Source organism: Mastomys coucha, unplaced genomic scaffold, assembly GCF_008632895.1.
Source record: "Mastomys coucha isolate ucsf_1 unplaced genomic scaffold, UCSF_Mcou_1 pScaffold15, whole genome shotgun sequence".
Classification (NCBI taxonomy): domain Eukaryota; kingdom Metazoa; phylum Chordata; class Mammalia; order Rodentia; family Muridae; genus Mastomys; species Mastomys coucha.
In genome coordinates, this window is record NW_022196897.1 from 12,274,231 (window position 1) to 12,299,160 (window position 24,930).

The following is a 24,930-nucleotide window of genomic DNA, read 5'->3' on the forward strand; positions in this document are numbered from 1 at the left end:
GCAGGATGCCTCTAGAGACTACATGCCCTATGGACTAACCCTACCACACACACCAGAAGGCTTTTTCATACCCAAAGCAGAGCTCAAGGCAGCAATCTGTGGGTATCCAGACAGAGGAAAATATAAGCACATCAGAAACCACCCTAATTAAACAGGAGGGCAGGAACCTGATGGCTGATATGCCTTGGCCTAAATGTCAGTTAATTAATTGCTGTGATGGTTATTCTTGGTTGTCAACATCTGGAATTAACAAAAACTGAAATATAGAGTGTCACGGACTGGGGTTTCTTACGGGGTCTCTTGTTCTGCGGGATGATGGGTTCTGGCCAGGTGTGCACGGGATTCGGCTTTGACAAACAGACTAGACACGAGTGGTGTAAGGTCTGAGTGTATTTCTTTAAAAATTGACATGAGGCTTTTACAATCGTTGCAAAAGAGAAATGAAAAATCTGGCAGCTCAGTAGTCGAGGTACCTCTGAGGCCATCTAAAACACACTAGGTCTAAAACAGCAGCCATCTCCTCTGGACTGGTGTAGCACCCCCGGGCTCCGAGTATGTTCGGGCTACATGGTCCTGGCCAGAGTCTCGGGGGTGGGGGGGCTGCGGGTGCGCCAGCCAGGAGGGTAGAGGCTTGAATCTCGAGTCCTCAATGCTGAATGCTCGAATCTTCAAGGTTGAATGCACGAATCTCAAATGCTCAATCTCTTGAATCTCAACTGGTGCTGCACCCCCCGGGCCCAAGCCCTCCGGGCCCAGGGGCTACGGACTGCATGAATGCCCTAGTCCACCTAAGTTCTGGTTCTAGTCCGAGTGCGGGCGAGTCTGAATGCTGAATGCCGACTCTAGAATGCTGAATGCAGACTGCCTGCTGCTGAATGCTGAATGCTCTATGCTGTCTCTCTTTCTGTAAGCTTTAATGCCCTACCCTCAATGTTGGAGGCAATTAGTTAGAATGGCTTAACATTCCAAGCCAGGGTTTGACTAGGACGTTGGAACATCGGTGAAGGTCAGAGAGCAATGTCTGAATTTTCTTTTTTCTAGCTGTTAAGAAATGATATCTTGGTGGGCCCCTAGCACACAAGTACGAGGACATATCTGGGCTACCTCTGAGTTTGGGGTGCCAGGCAACAGTGCGGAGGCAGGAGACTGACTTTCCTTGAAGTTTACGCCTCAAATACCGCTGTCACGCAAAGTGTGCGTGACAATAGAGGGCACACCTGTCAGGGATTTTTGCTTAATTTGAAGGAAGGTGACCCATTTCTAATCTGGACCTCTGAGCTAGGAAGACATGCCTTTAATCCAGATCAGTTGAGATGAGGATAACTTTTTCCTGGAAGCCTGTCCTATATGAGAGCATGGAAGAGGGGCTGGTGAGATAGCTCAGCGGGTAAGAGCACTGACTGCTCTTCCGAAGGTGGTGAGTTCAAATCCCAGTAACCACATGGTGGCTCACAACCACGCATAATGAAATCTAATACCCTCTTCTGTGTACTCATTTATAATAATAAATAAATCTTTTTTTTTTTTAAAAAAAAAAAGAGCATGGAAGAAGGAAGCTTTTGCATTTTTGCCTGCTTGCTCTTGTCTTGTTAGCAAGTCCATCCCTTCACTTGCAGTAGATTTAGAGCCTACTCCCAGGATTCCAACTTCTCCTGAAGTCTAGTCTTGGGGACTGAACAACTACTGGATTGCTCATAGCCTTGTTGGCTTAGCTGGACTGCAGTCTGTAAGCCATTCTAATAAATCCTATACAATACATGCTCATTCTATAAGTTCTGTTACTGTAGAGACCCCTGACTGACTAATCCAACTGTTGTGGCAAGTGGGAAGCCAACAGTGCTGTCGGGGCCCCTCCCTGAAACAAGGGCTCTCCTCAGCTTCCTCCGCTCTGTGCTCACATGCTCTCCAGGTGGGAGGATGGAACACCAATCCTAGACTATAAGAACCACCTTCAAAGGAGTAGCTGTGCAACAATTCACTGACATCTGACTCCAGCTTACAATGCGTATTTGGACTCTACAACATTCTACCACTTTCTCTAAATGGGGTTGGTTCCTAGACCAGCATATCAGGCCTTGCTTGTGAAACTGTAGTAATACACATTCTTAGACCCTAACCCAAACCTATTAGCTAAGGCTAATAATGGAGAGAGCCTTCTTCCCTATTCATTCCATATCCATATCTTCTTGCAAGGACTCCACAGTTATTACCTGCCCTAGCCTCTAGATAACCCTTTCCCATATAGCACCTCCACACTCAGTAATCTGGCATCCTGGGGATGCGCATCACCCACACTCTGAGAAGCAACTGTTTGCACACCTCAGCCCTTCTGGAGGAAGCCATGAGGTGGCTACCACAGGAACAATGCTGCATATGAACCACTTGAACTTATCCCCAAGAAGGATACAGTTTCCAAACAGTGTCAGGACGATGAAGTAAAAGGAAGAAAACATGCCTTTGCTGACTCCACCTTGTGACTCAATCCCATGATACATTACTGCATTCCAGTCCTCTCCTGTGAGGATCTGATGGAGAAAAAATTAATATAGAGCACATCAGTACCATGCCCCAGAGTACACAGCACACAGGCATACATGCTTAGATTTGAATTGGGACACACACACCAATGGGCCAGTATGCCCATGCTCACAATTTTAAGGTTACAAAGGTCCAGGAGACAGAGGATGGTGGCACAGAAGGTGAAGCCATCTAGGATCATTGGGCCACACTATTATTTCACTATAGACAGCAAGGGTCAGAAAAGGAAGCAAGCTGCTCAGAGCCATGGGATGGAGGCCGGACCTTTGACTCTCCAGGCTCCTGCCACCTTCCGCCATGTACATCCACCTTCATGGACTGACTAATTGCAGTTTCTGCCCCACCAGCAAACCATGATCTCTACTTTCACTCTGAAATGTAGACAAAACATTGACAGTCCTGGTTTAGAAGCCTGGGCAACTAACTTACTTGTGTCCAGACCTGTGAGTTCACTCTCTCCCTGCCCTGCCCTCCTTCCCACCCTCTGTTCTGGTCAGAGATTTCATTTGATCATTTGAAAGTGTGATTTTTTCATATAAGCTTCTAATCTGCTGGGAACTCTGTGTAGTACAGGTGTGGTTATCCTGTTATTTCTTATGTGAGTCCATTTCTCCAGACTCGTGCACTGACTACGCAGCCTTCCCCTTGAGTTTAATGTCCTATTTCTCACATAGTCAACTCTCTGTCCATGGAAAGCACATCCTGAAGCACCATACTCTGCTCTGTAGCATTTGATCTTTATGTATATCATGCCATTGTCACAACTAGAGCAACCCAAGACGTCCTGAGACTTGTCAAAACAGGTAACTCCCTCCTGAATCTTGGTCACTCTTGGATGTTTTCCATCCACAGCACAAGTGTCTGCAAGTGATTGGACCCAAATCAGCAGCTGAGACAGGCGACCCCAGGAGACACACACACACACACACCCACACACACACACACACACCCCCACACACACACACACGTGCAGCTTACTTCCCAGTCCGTATGCTGTTTGACTTGTGACCATTGTGTCAAAATACTTTGATGTCTTGAAAACTTTTTTTCCCCTGAAATGTCTTGCTTTAGCTGTTCTTTGGGGATATAGAAAACCCAACATATAGCTAACAGGCTCAGGGAACAAAGCAAAAAGACAGTGTCCAACTCTTCTTAAGCCAAGTTAAGTAATTACTGTTTACTTATAAAAAGAAAAAATGTTTCATCTAAGTTTTCAAATCTATTGGTTAAAGATGCCATCAAATATTGGATTTCAAAAAAAAAACCTTTTTCTAAATTGTTAATCCCATTAAAGTAAATTATTAATCCCATTAAAGTTATAATTTGTTCAGTTTTAGATTTATTTTTAAAGCTTTATTACTTATATGTAAGTACACTGTAGCTGTTTTCAGACACACCAGAAGAGGGCATCCGATCTCATTACAGATTGTTGTAAGCCACCATGTGGTTGATGGGATTTGAACTCAGGACCTTCAGAAGAGCAGACAGTGCTCTTAACAGTTGCTGAGCCATCTTTCCAGCCCTCATTTTTAGATTTTGATGATTGCATTTAAGATTACAAATTTCATGCTAGAGAGATGGCTCAGCAGTCATCAACATGCAACACTTGCTGCTCTTGCAGAGGACCCAAGTTCGATTCCTAGTACCAACATGGTGGTTCACAACCATCTGTCAGATTCCCTGAAACTGGTAAGCCATCTTTCTAACCCCTAATTATGAAACACTTTAAATGGAAAGCAATTCACAATACTCATATACCTATGAAGCAGATTAAGAAACTAAACATCAGTGGCTTGGTTGTTAAAGCCCTTGCTGCTCTTGGAGATGACTGGAATTCAATTCCTACCACCCACATCAGCAGCTCACAACTGCTATAACTCCAGTTCCAGGAGACCCAACCCCACTTCTGGTCTTTGTGGGCATCCACAAATCCACACATACCCACATATAAATAATTTTTCATTTTTAAAAAGAAAAAAATCCCAATGAGGCTTACCTCTCTTAATGGGACTCACCAGCTTTGTCCTCCCTAGTTATACAGTTTCCTGACTCTGGGGTTTACCGCTTCATGTAAGCTCTTACAGAGCATACAGTAATACAGAAAGAACAATATCGAATTACACTGAAACTTGTCTGATCCGCTCAAAATTACATTTGTGAGAGGCATCCATGCTGACACGTGTAGTTCTGGGTCAACTGTTCCCTGTGGTCAACAACAACACACTTCTTACACATTCCCTGGATGACGACCACTCTGATGTGCAGTGATCATTACAGCTATTGCTGCTGAACTATCTCACATCTGTACACCTGAGCAGGTGAGTGTATCCAGCACAGGACTTGCTGATACACATGGGTTTCATAGGATGTCAGGAAATCACTGTCCAACATGACTTTATCCCCCCACCATCAGCACATGGAGGTTCTAAAAGCCACATCTTCTCTAAACTCTGATGTAAGCTTTCCTGCTTTTGGCTACAGTGTGAGGCGGGGAGGATGGGTCACTGGGGTTTAGTTTGCATCTCCCTGGATGGTGTAGTCAAGACTATGACTAGCTTATTCACCAGTCTTTCCTTTGCTTTGCTATTGGTCTGTGTCTTACCCTTCTCCTACTACAGAACCTCTACTCTTTGATTTAAACTGTTCTCAATACGTTCTAGAAACTAATCCTTTGTTATTTGCTGACACTAAAATGATCTCCCTGCCTCTAGATTTTTAAAAGTATTTCAGTGGTGTCTTCTAGTGCACCAAATTGCTTGGTTACTACCTTTGGCTGTGTGTTTGTATGTTCTTTATAATACCTTCCCTGCACCATGTGTGCTCTAAAATTTTTTGACTTGCTCATTTTTCATATCAGGTACAATGTAGAAATAAATCCCGCTTGTGTTTTTTTTTTTTTTCAATTTTCCAATTAAGAGATCTGGACAGTACATGCATGCTACGGTATATGTGCAGAGGTCAAGAGGTCAAGGCAGATGTGTTAGTTCATTCTTCCTTCTAACTGTATGTAAGCTCTGGGACTCAGATTGTCAGGTTGCATGGCAAGTGCTCTTCCCCAACAAGCCACCTCGCCAACCCAGTCCCATGTTCTCTGTATGACTAACCAACTTACCCACTCCACATGCAAAGGCAGTACATATATTTTGTTTTTAATAAGTATTTTCTTTTCTTGTCAATTCTAAAAAAAAATCTTCAGTTTTGTTCTCATCCTACTGCTTTAAGGCTCCTGAGACTGTATAACCTGCTAGACTCTACACACTTGCCTTGTACCCTGCCAGATGTGTTTGGTCTCATTCAAATGCCTCTTCCTTAGCATGGAATATTCAAGAACTTCCTAACATCAAGTTGTCTTGTAGTCTAAGAAAGATCCAAGGTAATAATGAAGACTTTTTTTCTTTTGTTTCTTATTATTTTATGGTTCTGCTCTCCTTTGTGGGGGACTCCTTGATATACAGCCCAGGCTTGCCTCAAATACACAGCCCTCATGCCTCACCCTCCTGAGGGCTGTAATTATACATAGGAGCAACCATACCTAGTTTTTGAAGAAAGGCTTAAGCCTTTATTTGACCTCTCAATTATTATATATATATATATATACATATATGTATATATATATATATATATATATTTGCTCTGTGATCATGACATAAATTTTTCTTTTCTCATACTGTCCTCATTTAGTATTTCCTAATCAATGATATTTTAGACTCACAGAGTGAGTGAGGAACTTATATATTCTCTGCAGTTCACACACTTGACATAACCTCTAAATATTTGGGAGAACTCGTTTATTGCTGGGGACAGCATACAATGACAGGGACTGCCTGCAGTAGGCCAGGATGGAGACATCTCAGAAGCCCGCAGCAGTTCCTTGTAAAAAAAAAAAAAAGAAAGAAAGAAAGAAAAAAAAAAGGATGACATCTGGGACCCTGAGAAGCAGGGGACCCACCCTCTGAAATTCTTTTTCTATGAAATGCTAGCCCAGGGTGGCCCTCAGAGTGTGGTCTTCTGCATCAGTAGTGACCCAGCCTCTATGAACACTTGTTCTCTGAGTCTGCCTAGGATACAACATTCCTCTATCTTCTTATTCATTTCCTTTTGTATTTTCTGGAACTGAACTTGGAGACAGCGCATGCTAGGTAAAATCTCTACCACTCAGCTGTATCTCGACCCCAGCGCCTCTAACCTTCAAGTCCAGCATATTCAATGCACAAACCCCTTGTTCCCATGCTACAATCAGCAGGCACCCTGCTTTTCCCAGCTTGCCTGTCCACCATGCCTTGGATTGAATCCAGAGTGCAGTCTGCCTATATTTTTAACTTGAATTTCTATAACTTTAATTTCCATGATTTCTACTTAGTTCTTGTTCTTTGTCTCAGGTGCTTTTCCTCAGTTTGGGGAATTTTGAGGGTACTTCCTTGTCCCTTAACCTAAGTCAGAGTCAAGCGCGCTTGCTCTGTTATCCCTTTTTCTCTGAAAGTAGTCTCACCTCCCAACCATGGATGCTTGTCCCCTCCAGGGTATCAGGATTTCACAGTATTTAACCTGCAAGCTCCCATGAGAAAACTAAAAGGTTTTTTTTTCTTCCCTCTTTGCAACCTCCCACCCACACTTTCATCCTAGTCCAGAGGCAGGGTCTCCCTTCCTGGATCTTAAGACTCCAGTCCAAAGACATCCTGTTAAGGACAGGATAGTCAATCCACATCTCTAGCCTCCTCCAGTATTCACAGTGCCTAACCAAATGTGCACAGCACTGGTGCAGTGGCACGCAGCCCCTCTGCTACTGTCCTGTTGCTGTGCTCAGAGCAGAAGGTATGTGAGGCTGCACTGGCCAGTTCTAGTCACCTTGAACTTCAAGGGAAGGTATTCTCAGATTGGTCTGTGTGGCATTTTCTCCATTACTGATTGATGAAGGAGGTCCCATCCCACTGTGGGTGGTGTCACCTCTGGGCAGGTGGTCCTGGGAGTTAGAAGACAGGTAGCTGACCCTGAAACTGAAAGCAGAGCAGTCCTACCTTTCTTTGCCCCTGCCTCAATTCCTACTCCTGCTTCCCTCAGTAATGGACCATAACCCAGGAGTGTGTAAGCCAAACAAACCGTTTCTCTCCAAGTTCCTTTTGCTGATAGTGTTAATTACAGCATCAGAAAGCAAACTAGAATGGAGGTCTAGTCAGAACCCTTTGGATAAAAAGGCCCAGTTCTCTTAACTATGCATTTAGTTCCTTTCCTGGAAAAAAAATACAAAAGGCAGAGATACACTAAGACTATCCCACCATGGTCTGGAGCCATACCATGGCTCTGATTGGCTAGAACCTGCCAAAGCCTGTTTGCTTATAAAGTCCTCTAACCTAGCCTCCGAATCTCTGGGAACTGCTCTCTTAGCATGCTCACTGCAGGCCTGGGGTGTGATTCTGCCAGCCTTCCTTCCTTGGTGCCTGGGTACTCTAGCTCCATGACCCATAAGAAAACACTCCTTCCCATCATGAGTATTTAATCCCCAAGCAGACACAGTGGACTCTGCCAGGACCCAGGCTGAAGCAACACATCTCTATCTCCAGAGGCTAATAGGCCCTAACCTACACTAGAGACTCAAACTTTGGAAGCTATTGACCTGTTAGCAAGCTAAGGTATCATTGAGAGAAAGAGAGTAAGGACAGAGTCACTTGGGGAATCCAAGGATAGGGCATGGATATAAATCCTAGAACCACAGAATTCTCTTGGCCAGTTGTTAGTTGTATCTAGATCATCGGCCAGAAACATGCCCTCCCCGAGAGGGGGAGCAGAGGCTCTTCCACACATGTAGACTCAGATCTGGGCTTAGGTCACCCCTTTCAGAGGCCAAGATCTGAGCTAAGCCCCATCCAGCCTATCAGTCTGGATAGGCCAACAGCTCCTCCTATCCTACCACTCTTAGACAAGGTATCCAAGCAAGAACCAGGTGATCACTGGAGCCAATAAGGCTCCCATCAAATTGGCCCACAGCCACAGCTTTCCAGGGGGCACATACCCCAGGATGAAAGAGAATGGGGCCACTGGGCCTGAGACCAAACAAGAGAGGTTCAGGAAGAGCTTTACTTTCTCTCTGACGATAGAAGACAAGCAGCCTTAGAGCTAATGAACTGATGAACTGATGAAGTAGACACAGACAGGGTATGGAAACTTCACCCTTCCACCTCAGCCCTGATAAATTGATGAAGTGGTAGCTCACAGACCAAACAACCCAAGACCAAACTTACCACCCCCACACTCCCAGTAGCAACCTACTTTCCCTTGATACCAGGCCCAGGACCTACCAAGGCTCATCTTTTGTTGTGAGGTTATGCTTAAATGTGGGACCTTTAATTTCACTAACTCTTTCCTCACTCCTCGGGGAGATGAGAAGCAAGGACAGACCAAGAAGCCTCACCTGAAAGACAGTGAGGATGGCAGCTGGGAAGGTATCAAAATTGGTGGTTGGAGTCTCATCTTGAAAGTTGAACCTGAGGAAACAGAGAAGTCTTGAATAGAGTAAGTCCCATCAGGAGCCTGGGGACCAGTCCCCTGACATCAACGTGCTCATTGCTGGCACTGAAACCCTCCAAATTCATGGCCCCATCAGAAAGCCTTCAGGAAGGAGGCAGATGGAAAGGCCCGGGGTGGCAGTGTGCTCTGAGCTCAGCCTCCCCAGGGTCCCTGGCCTGCCCTCCTAATCTGAGGCTACTTACTGTCCCCCAAACAGCTGCATCCCCAACAGAGCGAAGACCACGATGAAGAGGAAAAGCAGGAAGAGAAGGCTGATGATGGACTTCATGGAATTGAGGAGGGAAACCACCAGGTTCCTCAGGGAGTTCCAATACCTGAGGGACAGGAAGGAGGGCTGAAGCCTAGCGGGCCACCTCAGTGCTGTTTCACACTCACCCAGGCTCCCTGTATTCAACACAAGCGCCAGCCTCCCTATGAAGAAAAAGACGCCACTGCCTGTCAGGCGGTCAGGTCCAGCCCCAGACTATACTTCCCAACCTCTAGCTCAGTGGTCACAGCCTTCCTAATGCTGCAACCCCTCAATACAGTTCCTCATATTGTGGTGATCTCCAGCCATAAAATTATTCTGTTGCTACTTCACAACTGTAATTTTGCTACTGTTTTGAATCACAATGTAAACATCTGGTATGCAGGATAGCTGAAATGCGACCCCTGGGAAAGGGGTCGTGAGCCACAGGTTGAGAACCACTGCTCTAGCTCCTTACCACCCAATTGGCTAGCCAAGATATGGCTGACCTGGCACTTTTGGTTGTTTTTTGTTGTTTTTTTTGGGGGGGGGGGTTGTTGAGGGGTTGTTTGTTTGTTTGTTTTGTTTTTCAAGACAGGGTTTCTCTGTATAGCCCTGGCTGTCCTGGAACTCACTCTGTAGACCAGGGTGGCCTCGAACTCAGAAATCCGCCTGCCTCTGCCTCCCAAGTGCTAGGATTAAAGGCGTGCACCACCAGTGCCCGGCTGACCTGGCACTTCTTAAGGTTGCTTTGCCATACTCCTTGAAGAAAAGATATAACTCCCTCATTCACAACTAATCTTCATGGCATACAGGGCCCATCTATACTGTAATGATTTTGCTGCTAAGTGACAGGCTGTCACCCCAGCCCCTAGAATGTTTCTCCCAGGAGACATGCCACCTGCCATTGCACCTTTACACCTGCTCTTCTGTCACTCTGACACAAGGGATGAGGGACAGCAGAACGGGTGCAAGCCTCCCTGTGCTTGCCTTCCTAGGGTCTTCTGGTTGCACTGCTACATGCTCCTTCCCCCTGGTTCCCATGACAATGGCCCAGATGCCCTCCATAGCCTCTCCTACAAGAAACATGTGTAGATTCAGAAGTATTAGAAAACTTCGAAGTGCCTTGCCTTCTGGCCTGGAAAGAGACAACCTGCCTCAAAACAGGGTCACTGACCTCTTGGGGAAGATCTGAAGGCCTAAGACTTGGGTAAAAGCATTTCAGGGGACCTTCTCTTACCAGTACACCACAGGTGCTCAAGGGAGACAGAGAATGGGTCAAATGGCATGCTCAGCATACTCGTCAACCTAGCTGGACAGAATTCCTGCATAAACCTCTTCTCCGTTCTTGCATCTCTGTCCTCAGATGGTTTGGAGTTTGGATTTAAAACAGCTGGAAAGGCCTAGCAGAACTTCAGTCGACCTGGGAGGTAACTGTAAGTACAGGTGCTGCCTGGACTTAGTGTGAACATCTTTTGGTGCCACAGCTGTTGGGACGGCACAAAGCACAAGGACTTCTGATACATGAGCAGGCTCAGCCCACAGCAGCCTCTACTACTGCTAGGAGCATTGTGGAGATCCTCCCACTCTTCCCTCCTGCATCGTTGATGGGAAGAAGAGGGTCTTGTCCCTGTGATCCATCCCACGTCTCCTCCCTAGGCTTCAGGCTCCTCGTGTACAAAGGAAGCAACTTTCTTCCAGAGTTAAGATTTATGTGAAATGGAACTGAAAACTGAGTCTAGTTACTATCATAATTACCAAAACTGGGATCAGGAAGGTGGAGAAATCAAGCCTAGGAAAAAGAGCCATGTAGGCACCATGCTGGCTGCCATGAGGTCAGGGCCAAGGCTCCCACCCTCTGCACAGTAGGTGGGCAAGCCTGGGACAGGACAACAGAAAGATTTCTGAGAGCTTCTGCTTTCTCCTATTTTTCCTAGTATGTATACATAGACATTTTCATTCAAATACATCATGCATTTTTACCACATCCACACCTCAGTCTCTCCAGCTCCTTTCCTTCCCTTCCTTCCCCCAGTCTTGTCTACGAGAACAATCATATAATATGTGTCTCTCTAAATATGACTTACTCTGTTTACTTAATATTGACAACCTCTAGGTATATCTTTTTGTTGTTGTTTTAAAGAAACAAGGATTTCTGGTTTCTCTATTCACCATAAAGTCACTTTTGAAGGCCTGGAAGATAAAACTGGTAGCTTTAAGAGAAGATGGAATAAAACTGCAGGTGCCACAAAATAGAGAACCAGGGAAGTGACCACAGCCCTGCCGCCACTAAGGACAGCCCTAAGGATGCCCTGAGGCCCGAAGGCTCTCTCCATGATGGCCCTGCATGTGCTGTCTCACAAACAATATTGTACTTAAGCCAAAAGGCACCGAAGACGCTCTGAGACACCCACCATCCCCGGTGTGCTCTGAGACACCCGCCATCCCCGGTGTGCTCTGAGATACCCGCCATCCCCTATGTTCCAACCTCACATGCTGCCTCTACCCATCCCCCAGACAGGAGCACACGGACGACGACATACTTGGTGACTTTAAAGATCCTCAGCAGTCGGAGAGCCCGCAGCACACTGATTCCAAAGGAGGTTCCTGGCTTGACGGCAGCCCAGACTACTTCAAAGATACTCCCCACAATCACCTGTAACAAACAGCACCAACACAGGGCACATCTGTATCTGGACACCTGAGCATACACGGGTGAAACTGACATGCATGTGCTCATGTCCGGGCATGAGCGCTAGTGTGGCTCCATCTCTCAGTAAATACCCACCCTACTCTCCAATTGCACAAGCCACAGATGTCATGTTGTCTATCTTGCTGCCCTGGGCTCTTCTTCCTGGAGCACTGTAGTAGCCCGTGGAGAGAGAGGCTCAGGTGACCAGGGACAGAGCTTGTGGCAGGCAGGGCCATGAGCCTGGTCAATAGCCCCAAGATGGAACTGGGATAACTAAGGCCTCATTAGAGAGTGAGCCAGAGGCCTTCAGGTGCATCACATTGGAACTTTTCCCTCACAGTGAAGCATGATGCATTTGTTGCCTTAAGCCAGTCACCACTGAGACACTGCTTTCCAAGTAGGAAAAATCAACATGGGTTCTAGAAACACAGTAGTATACTGTTATCATAAAACAAAAAAGTAGTAAGTAGTAGTTTTGGAGCCAGAGAACAAGTTCTGAGTGACCTGTCAGTGAATGTGCCAAGTGCCCTGGACACTGAGAACACTGCCCATCAGGACCTACAAGGACACAAGGAAAATCTTGACAGCCACAGGAGGTATGTGCCATGGTCCCCTGGCAAGAAGTCTGGCCACAGTTGCTTATAGCTGTGGGAACATAGAAAATGAGCTCAATAAACTGTGAGGTATAATCTGCCTCTGGAGATTTACAAGCCAAGTAACTGGACTATCTTTCTGCTTAGGCCAAACATAAAGACAAGGACAATCTAACAGAAGGGAACTAGAACCTGCTGGTTCAGAAGATGCCCAGCCTTTACAGATACCAAGTGGTACCAACATTTAGAAAGGGCATGGTCTAAAGATGATGCCAAGAACAGCACTATGACTTCAGTGGACCTGAAAAAGGGCAAAAGGCAGTTCTGACAGGGAATCAAGGTATGACTCCCACTCGTGTGACTTACGGGCCAGTCAGTCATAAAGGAGTTACAAAGTCCTCAGGAGTAAGAGATTGGGGTGTACTAACAACTCTGTACTGAAGAACTTAGAGACTAGGATATAGTCCATGCTTGCTCCTAAGACAGTGAGTCCTCCAGGATGCTAAAGGATGCTAACCGTAATATATCTCAAGCAAACATGAATAGAGGACATATTCTGTAGGAGTTGATCTAATGGGGTAAACACCAAGAAGGTCTATAACATAGACATAAAAATGGCCTCACAGGCCCAATATGCTTTTGTTTGGTTGGTTGGTTTTGGTTTTTTTTGTTTTTTCAAGACAGGGTTTCTCTGTGTAGCCCTGGCTGTCCTGGAACTCACTCTGTAGACCAGGCTGGCCTCAAACTCAGAAATCCACCTGCCTCTGCCTCCCAAGTGCTGGGATTAAAGACATGCACCACCACCACCACCCAGCTCCAATATGCCCTTTTTAAAAGTGCAGGTAAATGCATACCAGGTTGACTGCAAAGCACCAAGGCAATAAAAAACAAACTAGGTCCCTGGGGCTACAGAGAATGCTCAGTAGTTAAGAGCATGGCCTGATCTTGCAGAGGGCTTCCTATTGAGTTAAGAACATGGCCTGATCTTGCAGAGGGCCTGAGTTTGCTTCCCAGTACCCACAGTGAATGGTCGTAACAATTTGTAAGTCCAGCTCTGGGGACATTTGACACCTCTAGCCTCCATAGGCACCTACACACAAAAAACATTAAAATTAAAATTAAATCTTTTAAAAAAATTGTACCTTTTGCATCTCTACTGATAGGGCAGGCTGAGAAAACTGTCTAGCTGCACATACGCACTACTTCTCATAGAAAAAGAGAGCTCCACGGGCAGAACCCAGAACCCTGTGGACACCCAGGCTGCAAGCAGCAGCTGAGACTACGGGCATTCCTTCACTTCTGTACCTGTGGCTCCTCTGTGCTCCCTACAAACCCTGTTCTGAGTAGAAGTGCCTGTGAAAGTTAGCTTATCCCACTGCTCCTGTGAAGCAGGATCCTGAGGTGAAAGAGAGCACTTGTCACAGTTTCACAACTCAACAGACTGAAGACCTCAAGTACTGCAACCTGAGTTTGAGAAGAGGAAAACTTAAAGCTATGCTGAAATTTCCTTCCATCTGGGCTAAGCCCTCCTCCCTGTCCACGTCCAGGATTCCAAGTCATTCCACACAGCTAAGGAGTTCCATTCATCACCTAGGCTGGTGCCAACAGGACCAATCCTGGGGCTTTGGGCTAGGAACATCCTGCATGCTCTATTGTATGATTCTACTCTGAGCCTGCTCTCTACTCTAAGGGTGAGCAACAGTAACAGTTATCACTGAGACCTCTTTGACCCATAGAGGTTAGGAAGAGACCAGACCACGCCTACCACACACTCTTCAAAATGGTAAGACTAGCACAGCATACTGTTCTTTCCCAGAATCACAGGGCCAGACTGCAGGATGGTAGGATGCTGGGCCACAGTCCCCTACCTAGCACACTGGGAAAGCTGAGCTACCAAGTGGCAAGATCCTAGGCACAGAAGGAGCTACAGAACCTTGACTAATTAATTGTTAGTCTATACATAGGATCAGGGAGGAAAGGGCATACGTAGCCTTCAGGAAAGCAGCTGCTGACATACTGGCCACTAGATGGAGCTAGGATAGGCCTCCCTCTACAAACCAGTCCCTCCCGGTGTCTATGCAGCCTCTTGTCCCACCCTGGATCACAGAGTTCAGCCCACTGAAAACACATAGGGGAGGGGTCTGTGCACAGCTCAGACATGACAAAAGGGCTTAGCGAGGTATCTTACTCACCCCAAAGTCAAAGCAGTTGAAGGAAGACCTGAAGTAACTTCTGGGCCCTAGGCCATACATCTTCAGGGACATCTCTGTGAGGAAGAGACCCAGGAAAACAAACTCTGCAAAGTCTAGGAGAAGTCAGAGAGGAGAAGGGTTAATTCAGACCCTTCACCTGGCCTCTGACCAAGCCTGGCAGCACCACACTACTGACCCTCTGCCACACACCTCTGACCCCCTGAACTTTGCTCTGTGCCCCCTGCTCTGGTCACAGATCAGGAGGGGAATAAAGAACTAAAAGATCACAGGGCATACCAGGTCCAGTCTGTATGGTAACAAGTGCTCAATGGTTAAGCGAGCTGCCTCCAGATACTTCAGAGGAGCCTGGCATAATAAGGCTCCAGGCTCTAGATAGCTAACTCCATTAGGGATCTCAGCCTCCTCATAAGACTTCCTATAAAAACTTCCTAACAGCCTTTCTTAAGGATCCCAAGAGAACCATGTTTGTTTGTGAGCCTAGCCTTTAACGGCGGAGCCATCTCTCCAGCCCGAGAACCATGTTTGATTTGAACTTTACTTATGAGTTTGCCTCGACTAAATGGAAACCTCTCCACCAACCATCTAGCATGAGCTACTAAAGGTACCAACAGTTTTTGCGACCTCTGATCAGGGCAGTAACTCAGAGCCCAGAGCAGAGCCACAGAAACAACAAAGTCATGACAAAAAATGAAAGACAACTTTCCAAGATCCCTGTCACCAGAAAGCCACTAGCCAACTATCAACATATCAAGAATATGGGGCTTCCTGATGAAACAGATAATGAAAGAGTCTACTCCTCCATGCCAACGCACCCTGAGAGTCACCTGCACTCTCACCACTCTCCAAATGCTTAGTCAATTTTGCAGCAGTTGAGATGTTTGCTTTGTAGCACCACACAAGCAGAGAGGGAAACCCATTTTATAACCCAAGAACTACTTAATTGAGTAAGCACACCCTCTGGAGCCTGTGTGAAAGTTGTCAGATACTTGTATCTAACACGGGGTGCTAATAAGTAGGCTGAGGGCAGAGACAGGACCCTGCCCTAACACCGCCCAAATGACCAGCATCAAGCCTAAATGTTGCTAGTCAGCAGGTATGAAATATAGGGGGAAAGCTACAGCTACACATAACAGCCTGAAACAGCTCAGCAGACAAAAGAGACACATAGCAGAATGGAAGGGCCCAACACTCCTATCTGAAGCCCAAAGTACCTGCATACCTACAAGAGCAACTCCTGTGCCACTGGGCTCCCCATAGAAATGGGGCGTCAGCCACCTATACACTAAAGTGAGGCTGTTCAGGAACCAATATTGCTTTTCAGAAAAACAAAGGGCTTGAGAAGAATTGTCAGGGGCTAAACTTTCTTTCAGAGAAAGAGGTCAGAAATGTCCTTATATTCTGTCAAGATGGCCACACCCTCCCTCTAAGGCAAGAAAGGATTCTTTCCTTAATTCATGCATTATTCATTCAACTGTCAGGCTCCAGAGCTGCTGGGAACTGGCCTGGGAGACAACAGTCATCGCTCTCTCTAGGACGTACAAGACTTACAAGCTAAAGGGAATCAAAGAGAGATAATTAAAAGTGTTTTTCTACGGTCAGTGAGATGGCTCAGTGGCAAAGGCTCTTGTCATCAAGCCTGACAACCTGAACTTGGTCCCCAGGACCCATATTGTAAAAGGAGAAAATTAACTCCTACAAAAAAATGTTTTAGTTTTTTGTTGTTGTTGTAGTTTGGTTTGTTTGGTTTTTGTTTTTGTTTTTTCCTAGTAAGAGGCCAGTAGGTCATGGGAAGAGAGTCGAATGCTGTCTATCATTAGACTTTGTAAAACTCAGGGGATGATGTCTCAAAAGCTTTCCTCTTCACCTCCGAGCTTTGGCTTCAAAGGCCCTGGTAGTGCTTTGGGACCATTGGGGATGGGCACCAGATGGACAGAGCCCATCTGTAGAGTGGCAGAGCTCCAGCTGGTCTGCTCCAGGTATAGCAGGCCTTCAGACTCTGGCAAGCCTGCCCTACCTTACTGGTCAGTCTAGTCACCAAAGACAAAGCCTCAACACTAAGGAGAAACATTCAGATCACCTTCTTCCATCCACTTTCCCTCACTGAGGCCAAGAGAGTCAGGAATTACAGAAAACCTCTGAGAAGAGAAACCATCAAGGGGCACATCTCTGGCAGGCCTATCTGTGGCCTAACCCAACATTGGGGCACTTCTAGCCTTATGCCCATGCACATCAGGCATGCAAGCAGACAATACCCCATAAAATATATATATATATGTGTGTGTGTGTGTGTGTGTGTGTGTGTACATATATATGTGTATATATCTCCTACTTAGCCAGCAAACTCTGTCATTAAAGACTCTTGGGATACCACTGGCTCCCAGGAGAGAAGTACAAGCCTGAACAACTCAGGGCACAGGAATCAGATCTTTGGTTCCCACTTAACCCCAACGGGGCATGAAGACATGGGATGTGAGCCTAGAGAACCAACAGAAACAATAAACTCAGTCCCAAGCAAAGTCTTGACATATCAAACCACCTCTTGGACAGGTAACCTGGAGCCAGGGCCTGCTGTTGTATGATGCACACTATCCCTGACCTTCAGGCTTGCGGTTGGTGACACCACTATTCCTTTAGCCTCTGCTGCCTCTACACCTTTTCCTATGAGGCAAATAATCAATTTCAACACAGAACTTTAGGAAGCTACAACCTAGAATCCTACTCCCAAAATAATATGCACATGGGTGCATGTGACTGGCTACCCTGGGGCTGTCAGTGCCTATATCTTATGGGAGCCCTTCAGGGGATGAGCAGCCTTAGTGGTCCATAGAATAAGGCCTGTGGTTACATAAGGGCAGCCATCAGGAGGTAACACTGAGCCAGGAGAGACCAGAATGGAGTCTTGCTCTGTCAAAAGGGGCTCTTCTGAATGACTTAGAAAACTTTTGGCTCACAGGATCCCTCTAGAGAAAGTGAACAGAAAACGGGTCCTAGTTCCCGTACCCACTGCAGATGAGAAGGGTGAGTATAGCCAAACCCTGCAGCAACGGAAAGCAGCACATTGACTGCAGAGCAGTAATAGTTCTCTTCAACATCTGAGGACCAGTTCTAATGTTAGACAAGCATAGGAAGTCTCAAACCTCCAGGTCTTCCTCTCTGCCTTCTCAGAACTGTAATTGGGACCGGCTAAGCATAATTCAGGTCCCAATAACTGGTGAGGGGCTCATGGACATGAAATACCAAGCTGGCTGACCCCAGTGGGTCAGCCCTGGAAACTCCCTAATTCGGCCCATGTTTAAAAGACAGAGTGGTCGGGAGATCCCTGGGAGAATGCAGAAGCCCAACTCTGCCTCTATAGGCATCCAGGGTGGCAATAGCAGCCTCAGGGCAAAGAGGCAAGAAACTAAGTCACTGATGACTGAGTCTACCAGCCTGGCTTGCCACTGATCTACTCCCATAAGAAGCCCTCATTTCATATCAATATACAATCAAGATGGGGATCTAGCTAGATCAATTAAGGATCAGGGGATCTTCAGGCCCCAGACATAGGCCAGTGACTATGCAGCAGAGATAGGGTAGCATCCAGGACATCCAGTACCAGGATTTGCAGGCTAGAGTAGTGATTGGGAGAGCCTGGGGGAAGGGACTAGAATACGTACACAGTGCAGTGGTAAGCCGCTGAGGCTGATTATAGTGCACCATGGCCACACACAATGTGTTCAGGGCCACCACGCACAGTACCACCCAGTAGAAGCTCTGTGCTTTCACCATACGCCGGATAAAGAACCGGAACATCTTCTCCTTTCTCCGGAAGTATGATGAGCTCTCCGTCTTCCCACTCTTGAGGCTGGCACGAGCAAAGGGAGACCCTGCAGAACAAGTTTTCATGAGGGCTCAGGAACCATGGGCTACCAGGACAGGCACCACCCACCACCATCCCCTTCATGTCCATGCCCACTCTGAGGACATCTTCCTGAGCACAGGCCACCGAGCCACTTACCTCCATGGCTCCTGCATGGATTCTAGCCCTTTCTCAACTCTTAGACTAGGGAGTCCAGAGCTACTGGGTACCAGACTGGATGATCAACAATCCATGTCTCTGGTACCCTCTGTGTATATTCCAAGATTTTACCCAAAGGTATAAGCCCACCATTTATACCATCTTTGAAATGTGGCCTGGGGGCTCTAAAGACTCTGGCCTTCCCTTTTTCCCTATCAACTAGGATCAGCAACCACTGACCACCTGTTTCTTTTTTGTTGTTTTTTGTTTGTTTGGTTGGTTGGTTGGTTTGGTTTTTTGAGACAGGGTTTCTCTGTGTAGCCCTGGCTGTCCTGGAACTCACTCTGTAAACCAGGCTGGCCTCAAACTCAGAAATCCGCCTGCCTCTGCCTCCCAAGTGCTGGGATTAAAGGCGTGCGCCACCACCGCCCGGCTTGACCACCTGTTTCTTAAGCAGTTCCTCTGGAACACAGTTAAATGCTTATGTGTACTGGCAGCTACTGTCTTGCTCAGAGTGCTAAATACTCATGATCTAGAAAGGTTACTCACCCTGCTATAATCTGATTCCTCTCTTCTATGCAACCAAATGGCCACCTTCTTCCTCCTCTAAACATTCACTATTCCTGCTCCATCTTGGCCTTTTCCAGGTCTCCTCACTGACTTCTGAGTTTGGGTTTGGGTTTCAATGTTACTTATACAATGTGCTTTTCTGACACTCCATCTAAAATATGGTCCTCAACTCACTCCCAACAATTACAATAACCTCATCACCAACAATCACTGTTTGCTACAGGGCCCTATTCACACAGATGGTTTCAATAAATGCTGACACAGCTCAGACTGGTCTGTGGGTACCTGAAGGTTCTGGATGGGTGGATGTAGTAAAGGGCACAGTTTTACTACTTATCTTCTTCAAGTCTGTACTACTGTCCTAGTTTCTGTTCTGAGAGCCTAGATAACAGGTGTTTCTAGGAGTACCTCTGAGAACACACTGAGCCCCAGCTAAGAAGCCTCTTGAATGTCTGAGCCTGGGGTCTCTCTGAATGGATGCAGGGTGCATATTTCCATATACCAGTGTGTACACACCTAGGCTTTCAGTGACACACTGAAAACATTATCAGTCTGGGGAAATGGAGCCAAGTCCCTGAGCCTCTAGAGGAATGTCTCCATAGGCAGGACCCAGAGGAAGTCCATAAGTAAGTGAGACTTCCAGGGCCTTAACGGTGAAGGGCCTGTTCCTGGATGCCACCCCAACAATCACCCACCGAAGGCTGTGCTCCCTCACAAGCCCCCATGAGGCCAGCCTCAGTCTCACATCTGCACCATGTGAGTGGCTACTTCCACAACTCAGGGCTGAATCATTCAAAGGCCAGTGCTGATAAGGGCTGTAAAAGAGGCTGTTCTTCTCACAGGCATCAGGGCCTAGGGAAGGCACAGCATTCGGTGCAGACAAGCAAAGACAGAAGACATGTAGAGCAAGGCACTGCCTCAGACTCTCCATACCTCCATACTCACATGATCACATGGGAACCTCACAGTCACACATGCACATTCAGCACACATCTAGCACCTGGTCAGGCTCACTCTGGCTGAAGATCCAACCAGTTGCTCACATATTCAACAGTCACACAGTAGGAACAGCTGTACATGCACAGGGCCACCCACAATACAGAGGACATGCAAACCACCGTGAGTGAGTCACTAAACAAAGTCTCAGGGGAGACAGCAAGGCCACCCATACCCAGCTCACCATTCCATTCAAGAGAGAGGTAGCAAGACTCATGTATGAAGGCCTCACAACGGCTCAGTCACACAGCATACATGATCAACTATGACAAAGCCACACTCCTCTCCCCACAAATGCCCTTGCAGTCCCCTAGCTCCTCACTCTAAACACACACTCAAAGCAAGACAGGGCCCTCGGCATAACCTGGGAACTTTTCTGTTCCTCGGCTCCAAAAAAATAGAGTTGCCAGCTGCAAATACAGTGAACCCTGGAGTGCTTGGGCAGGAAGCACGGGCAATAAGGCCAATATCCCTCTAGGACACTTTGTAAACCTGGATCTCTGGGCTGAATTTCCCAGCAAACAGCTAATGCATGCTCATGTGAGGTCTCTGGTAAATACAGCATTCATGCTGTAGGTTATAAAGGAAAAACCATAGAGACTGGCACTCTTTTTCACTTTTCTGTGTTTTCCAGGTGTCAATATGTATGACCTATAATGAAAGTATGCCTCTTAAGAAAAGCAAGATCTGATATCTTTGAGCTATATGTATTGGAAAGTTAAAATAACTCCTGAAAGACAGCAGGACCCAGTGAACCAGTTGCACACAGAGACTCCCTCCATTCAACTAAGGGAGCATTCGTGAATAGAGAGTCCTCATTGGCCCTCATCATGACTTATTCAACAACATGCAGACACAGATACATGAATGGATGATATGTGCCAGGCTGTATGAAAGGTACACACAAAGATTCATACTGTCATTACTATCTAAGACCACTAAGAAGAAAGAGAGTTCCAAGCATTCTTCCAACCAAGATGCCCAGAATGTGGCATTGAAAATTACATATTGATCTTCCAGGCCACACTGTTACCTGTAATCCCAGGCCTGTGGCCACCAGGGACAACCAGCTCTACCTATAATCCCAGAGGCCTGCTGCCATCAGGGACTACTAGCTCTACCTGAAGCTCCAGAAGCCTACCCCTATTAGGGACTATAAGGCCTGTCAACACCAGGGACAACCAGATGGCTAAAGGCCAACATAAGAGCACAATCAACCAAAGCCAGAACAATATGGTACCACCAGAACCCAGGTATTCTACTATAGCAAGCCCTAGATAACCTAACACACCTGAATCGCAGGAAAATGACATTAGATTTAATCTTAAGAAGATGATAGAGGCCTTTAAAGAGGAAACAAATAAGTCCCTTAAAGAAATACATGAAAATACAATCAAGCAGGTAGAGGCCCTTAAAGAGGAGATGAATAGATATAAAGAAATACAGGAAAATATAATCAAACAGGTGAAAGAAATGAAAAAAAAAACTGGTTAAGATCTGAAAATGGAAATAGAAGCAATAAAGAAAATATGAACTGAAGGAATCTTAGATATGGAAAATCTAAGAAAGAAAACAGGAACTACAGACACAAGTATCACTAACAGAATACAAGAGATGGAAGAGAGAATCTCAGGCGTAAAAGACACAATGGAAAAAAATGATACATCAGTCAAAGAAAATGCTAAATCTAAAAAAATTTCTAACGCAAAACATTCAGGAAATTTGGGACACTATGAAAAGGTCAAACCTAAGAATAAGAGGAATAGAAGAAGGAAAAGATCCCAACACAAAGGTACAGAAACAATCTTAACAAAATCATAGAAGAAAATTTCCTTAACCTAAAGAAATAGATGCCTATAAACATATAAAAAGTGTACAGAACACCAAATAGACTAGACCAAAAAAGAAAATCCTACCACCACATAATAATCAAAACACTAAATGTATAGAACAAAGAAAGTATATTAAAAGCTGCAAGGAATAAAGGCCAAGTAACACATAAAGCAGATATAATAGAATTATATCAGACTCCTTAACAGAGACTTTAAAAGCCAGAAGGGCAGTGTTTTACAGTCTCTAAGAGATCACAGATGCCAGCCCAGACTACTATACCTATCAAAACTTTCAATCACCACACACACACACACACACACACACACACACACACACACACACACACAAAACAAGATATTCCATGGCAAACTCAAATTTAAATAATATCTTTCCACTAATCCAGCACTACAGAGGATACTAGAAGGAAAACTCCAACATAAAGAGGCTAACTATACCCAGACAACACAAGAAATAAATAATTCCACACTAGCAAAACCAAAAGAAAAGAAACACACACATACCTTAAGACCACTACCATCAAAATAACAGGAAATAACAATCATCGTTCATTAATATCTCTCAACATCAATGGTACCAATTCCCTAATAAATGGCACAGGCTAAGAGAGTAGATGTGTAAACAGGCTCCATCATGCTACTGTATACCAGAAACACACCTCAGCAACAAAGATAGACACTACCTAAAAGTAAAAGGCTGGAACAAGGTTTTCCAAGCAAATGGTCCCAAGAAACAAGCTGGTGTAGCCATTCTAATACCTAATAAAATAGATTTCACCCAAAGGTAATCAAAAGAAATGGGGAAAGGCACTTCATCCCCATCAAAGGAAAAGTCCACCAAGATGACATCTCAATTTTGAACATCCAGATAGCTAGAGAACACAAATACGAAAGAATATACCTTCTTCATAGCACCTCATAGAACATTCTCTAAAATTGACCATATAGTCAGTCACAAAGCAATCCTCAACAGATACAAGAATATTAAAATAACTCCTTATATCTTACTAGACCACCATGGATTAAAGCTGGACTTCAACAACAACAGAAACAGAGGAAAGTCTACAAACTCATAAAAACTGAACAACTCTCTACTCAATAATCTCTGGGTCAGGAAAAAAACAAAGAAATTAGAGACTTTCTAGAATTCAATGAAAATGAAGGCACAGCATATCCAAACTTATGGGGCAAAATGAAAGCAGTGCTAACAGGAAAGTTCCACAGCATTGAATGCCTTCACAAAGAAATTGGAGAGTCCTCATGCTAGCAATTTTTAAACACACCTAAAAACTCCAGGAACAAAAGAAGCAAGCACACCCTAGAGAAGTAGATGGCAGAAAATAATCAAACTCAGGGCTGAAATCAATAAATTAGAAACAAAGAGAAAATGAAACCAAGAGCTGGTTCTTTGAGAAAATCAAAAAGGTAAAAAACCCTTAGCCAAACTAACTAAAAGGCAGAGAGACAGTATCCAAATTTTAAAAATCAGTAATGAAAAGGGAGACAACAACAGACACTGAGAAAATTCAAAGAATCATTAAGTCTTACTTTAAAAACCTGTACTTCACAAAATCTGAAAATCTAAAAGAAATGGATAATTTTCTCGACAGATACCACTTAGTTAAATCAAGATCAGGTAAACTATCTAAATAGTCCTATAACCCCCAAGAAAATAGATGCAGTCATTAAAAGTATCCCAACCAAAAAAAGCCCAGGTCTAGATGGTTTTAGTGCAGAACTCTACCAGACTTTCAAAGAGCTAATACCAATACTCCTCAAACTATTCCACAAAACAGAAACAGAAGGAACATTGCCAAACTCATTTTATGAGGCCAGTCACCCTGACACTTAAACTACATGATGACTCAACAAAAAAAGAAATTTCAGACCAATCTTCCTTATACACACTGATGTAAAAATACTCAATAATATACTCGCAAACCGAATCCAAGAACACATCAAAGACATCATCCGCCATGATCAAGTAGGTTTTATCCCAGGAATGCAGGGATGGTTCAATTAAAAAAAAAAAAAAGTCAACATAGTCCATGATATAAACAAACTAAAAGAAAAAAAACACATGATCATCTCATTAAATGCTGAAAAACGCCTTTGACAAAATCTAACTCCCCTTCACATTAAAAGTATTGGAGAGATCAGGGATACAAGGCATATACCTAAATACAATAAAGTCAATAGATAGCAAGTCAATAGCCAACATCAATTTAAATGGAGAGAAACTTAAAGCAATTCCATTAAAATTGGGGACAAGAAAAGGCTATCCACTCTCTCCATATCTAGTCAACATAGTAGTTGAAGTCCAGGCTAGAGCAATAAGACAACTGAAAGACGAAGGGGATAAAAATTGGAAAGAAGTCAAAGTATCACTATTTGCAGACAATATGATAGTATACATAAGTATACATAATTGTTGATCTTAGTGACTAAGCTAAGAGTGTTCTAATAGAATTTTTGCCTGCAAATTTCATGATGTCCTTTTTTTAATAGCTGATTAGTATTCGATTCTGTAGATGAACCACATTTTCTTTATCCACTCTTCAGTTGAGGGATATCAGGGTTGTTTCCAGTTTCTGGCTATTACAAATAAAGCTGATATGAACATAGTTCACATAAAAGATTCTACCAGAGAACTCCTAAAACTAATAAACCCCTTCAGCAAAGTGGCTGGATACAAAATTAACTTTAAAAAAAACAAAAAAACAAAAAAACAAA

General features: G+C 44.9%; 1 protein-coding gene across 18 annotated transcripts in view; it reads right to left on the minus strand.

The window, feature by feature from the left end:
• Cacna1b (calcium voltage-gated channel subunit alpha1 B) overlaps positions 1-24,930 on the minus strand; it is a 168,944-nt gene that overhangs the window by 89,072 nt on the left and 54,942 nt on the right. For 17 of the 18 annotated variants that reach the window (XR_004118471.1, XM_031369260.1, XM_031369259.1 and 14 more), the window contains exons 11-16: positions 18,441-18,650; positions 14,764-14,876; positions 11,830-11,942; positions 9,243-9,374; positions 8,945-9,017; positions 2,408-2,525 (exon numbers count right to left, since the gene is read on the minus strand). Coding sequence is in view for 17 of the 18 variants with exons in the window: in XM_031369260.1 (XP_031225120.1) it covers positions 2,408-2,525; positions 8,945-9,017; positions 9,243-9,374; positions 11,830-11,942; positions 14,764-14,876; positions 18,441-18,650 (759 nt within the window). In the remaining variant the exon portion in view is untranslated. The remainder of the gene's footprint in view (positions 1-2,407; positions 2,526-8,944; positions 9,018-9,242; positions 9,375-11,829; positions 11,943-14,763; positions 14,877-18,440; positions 18,651-24,930) is intronic. The other variant, XM_031369261.1, reaches the window with a different exon arrangement.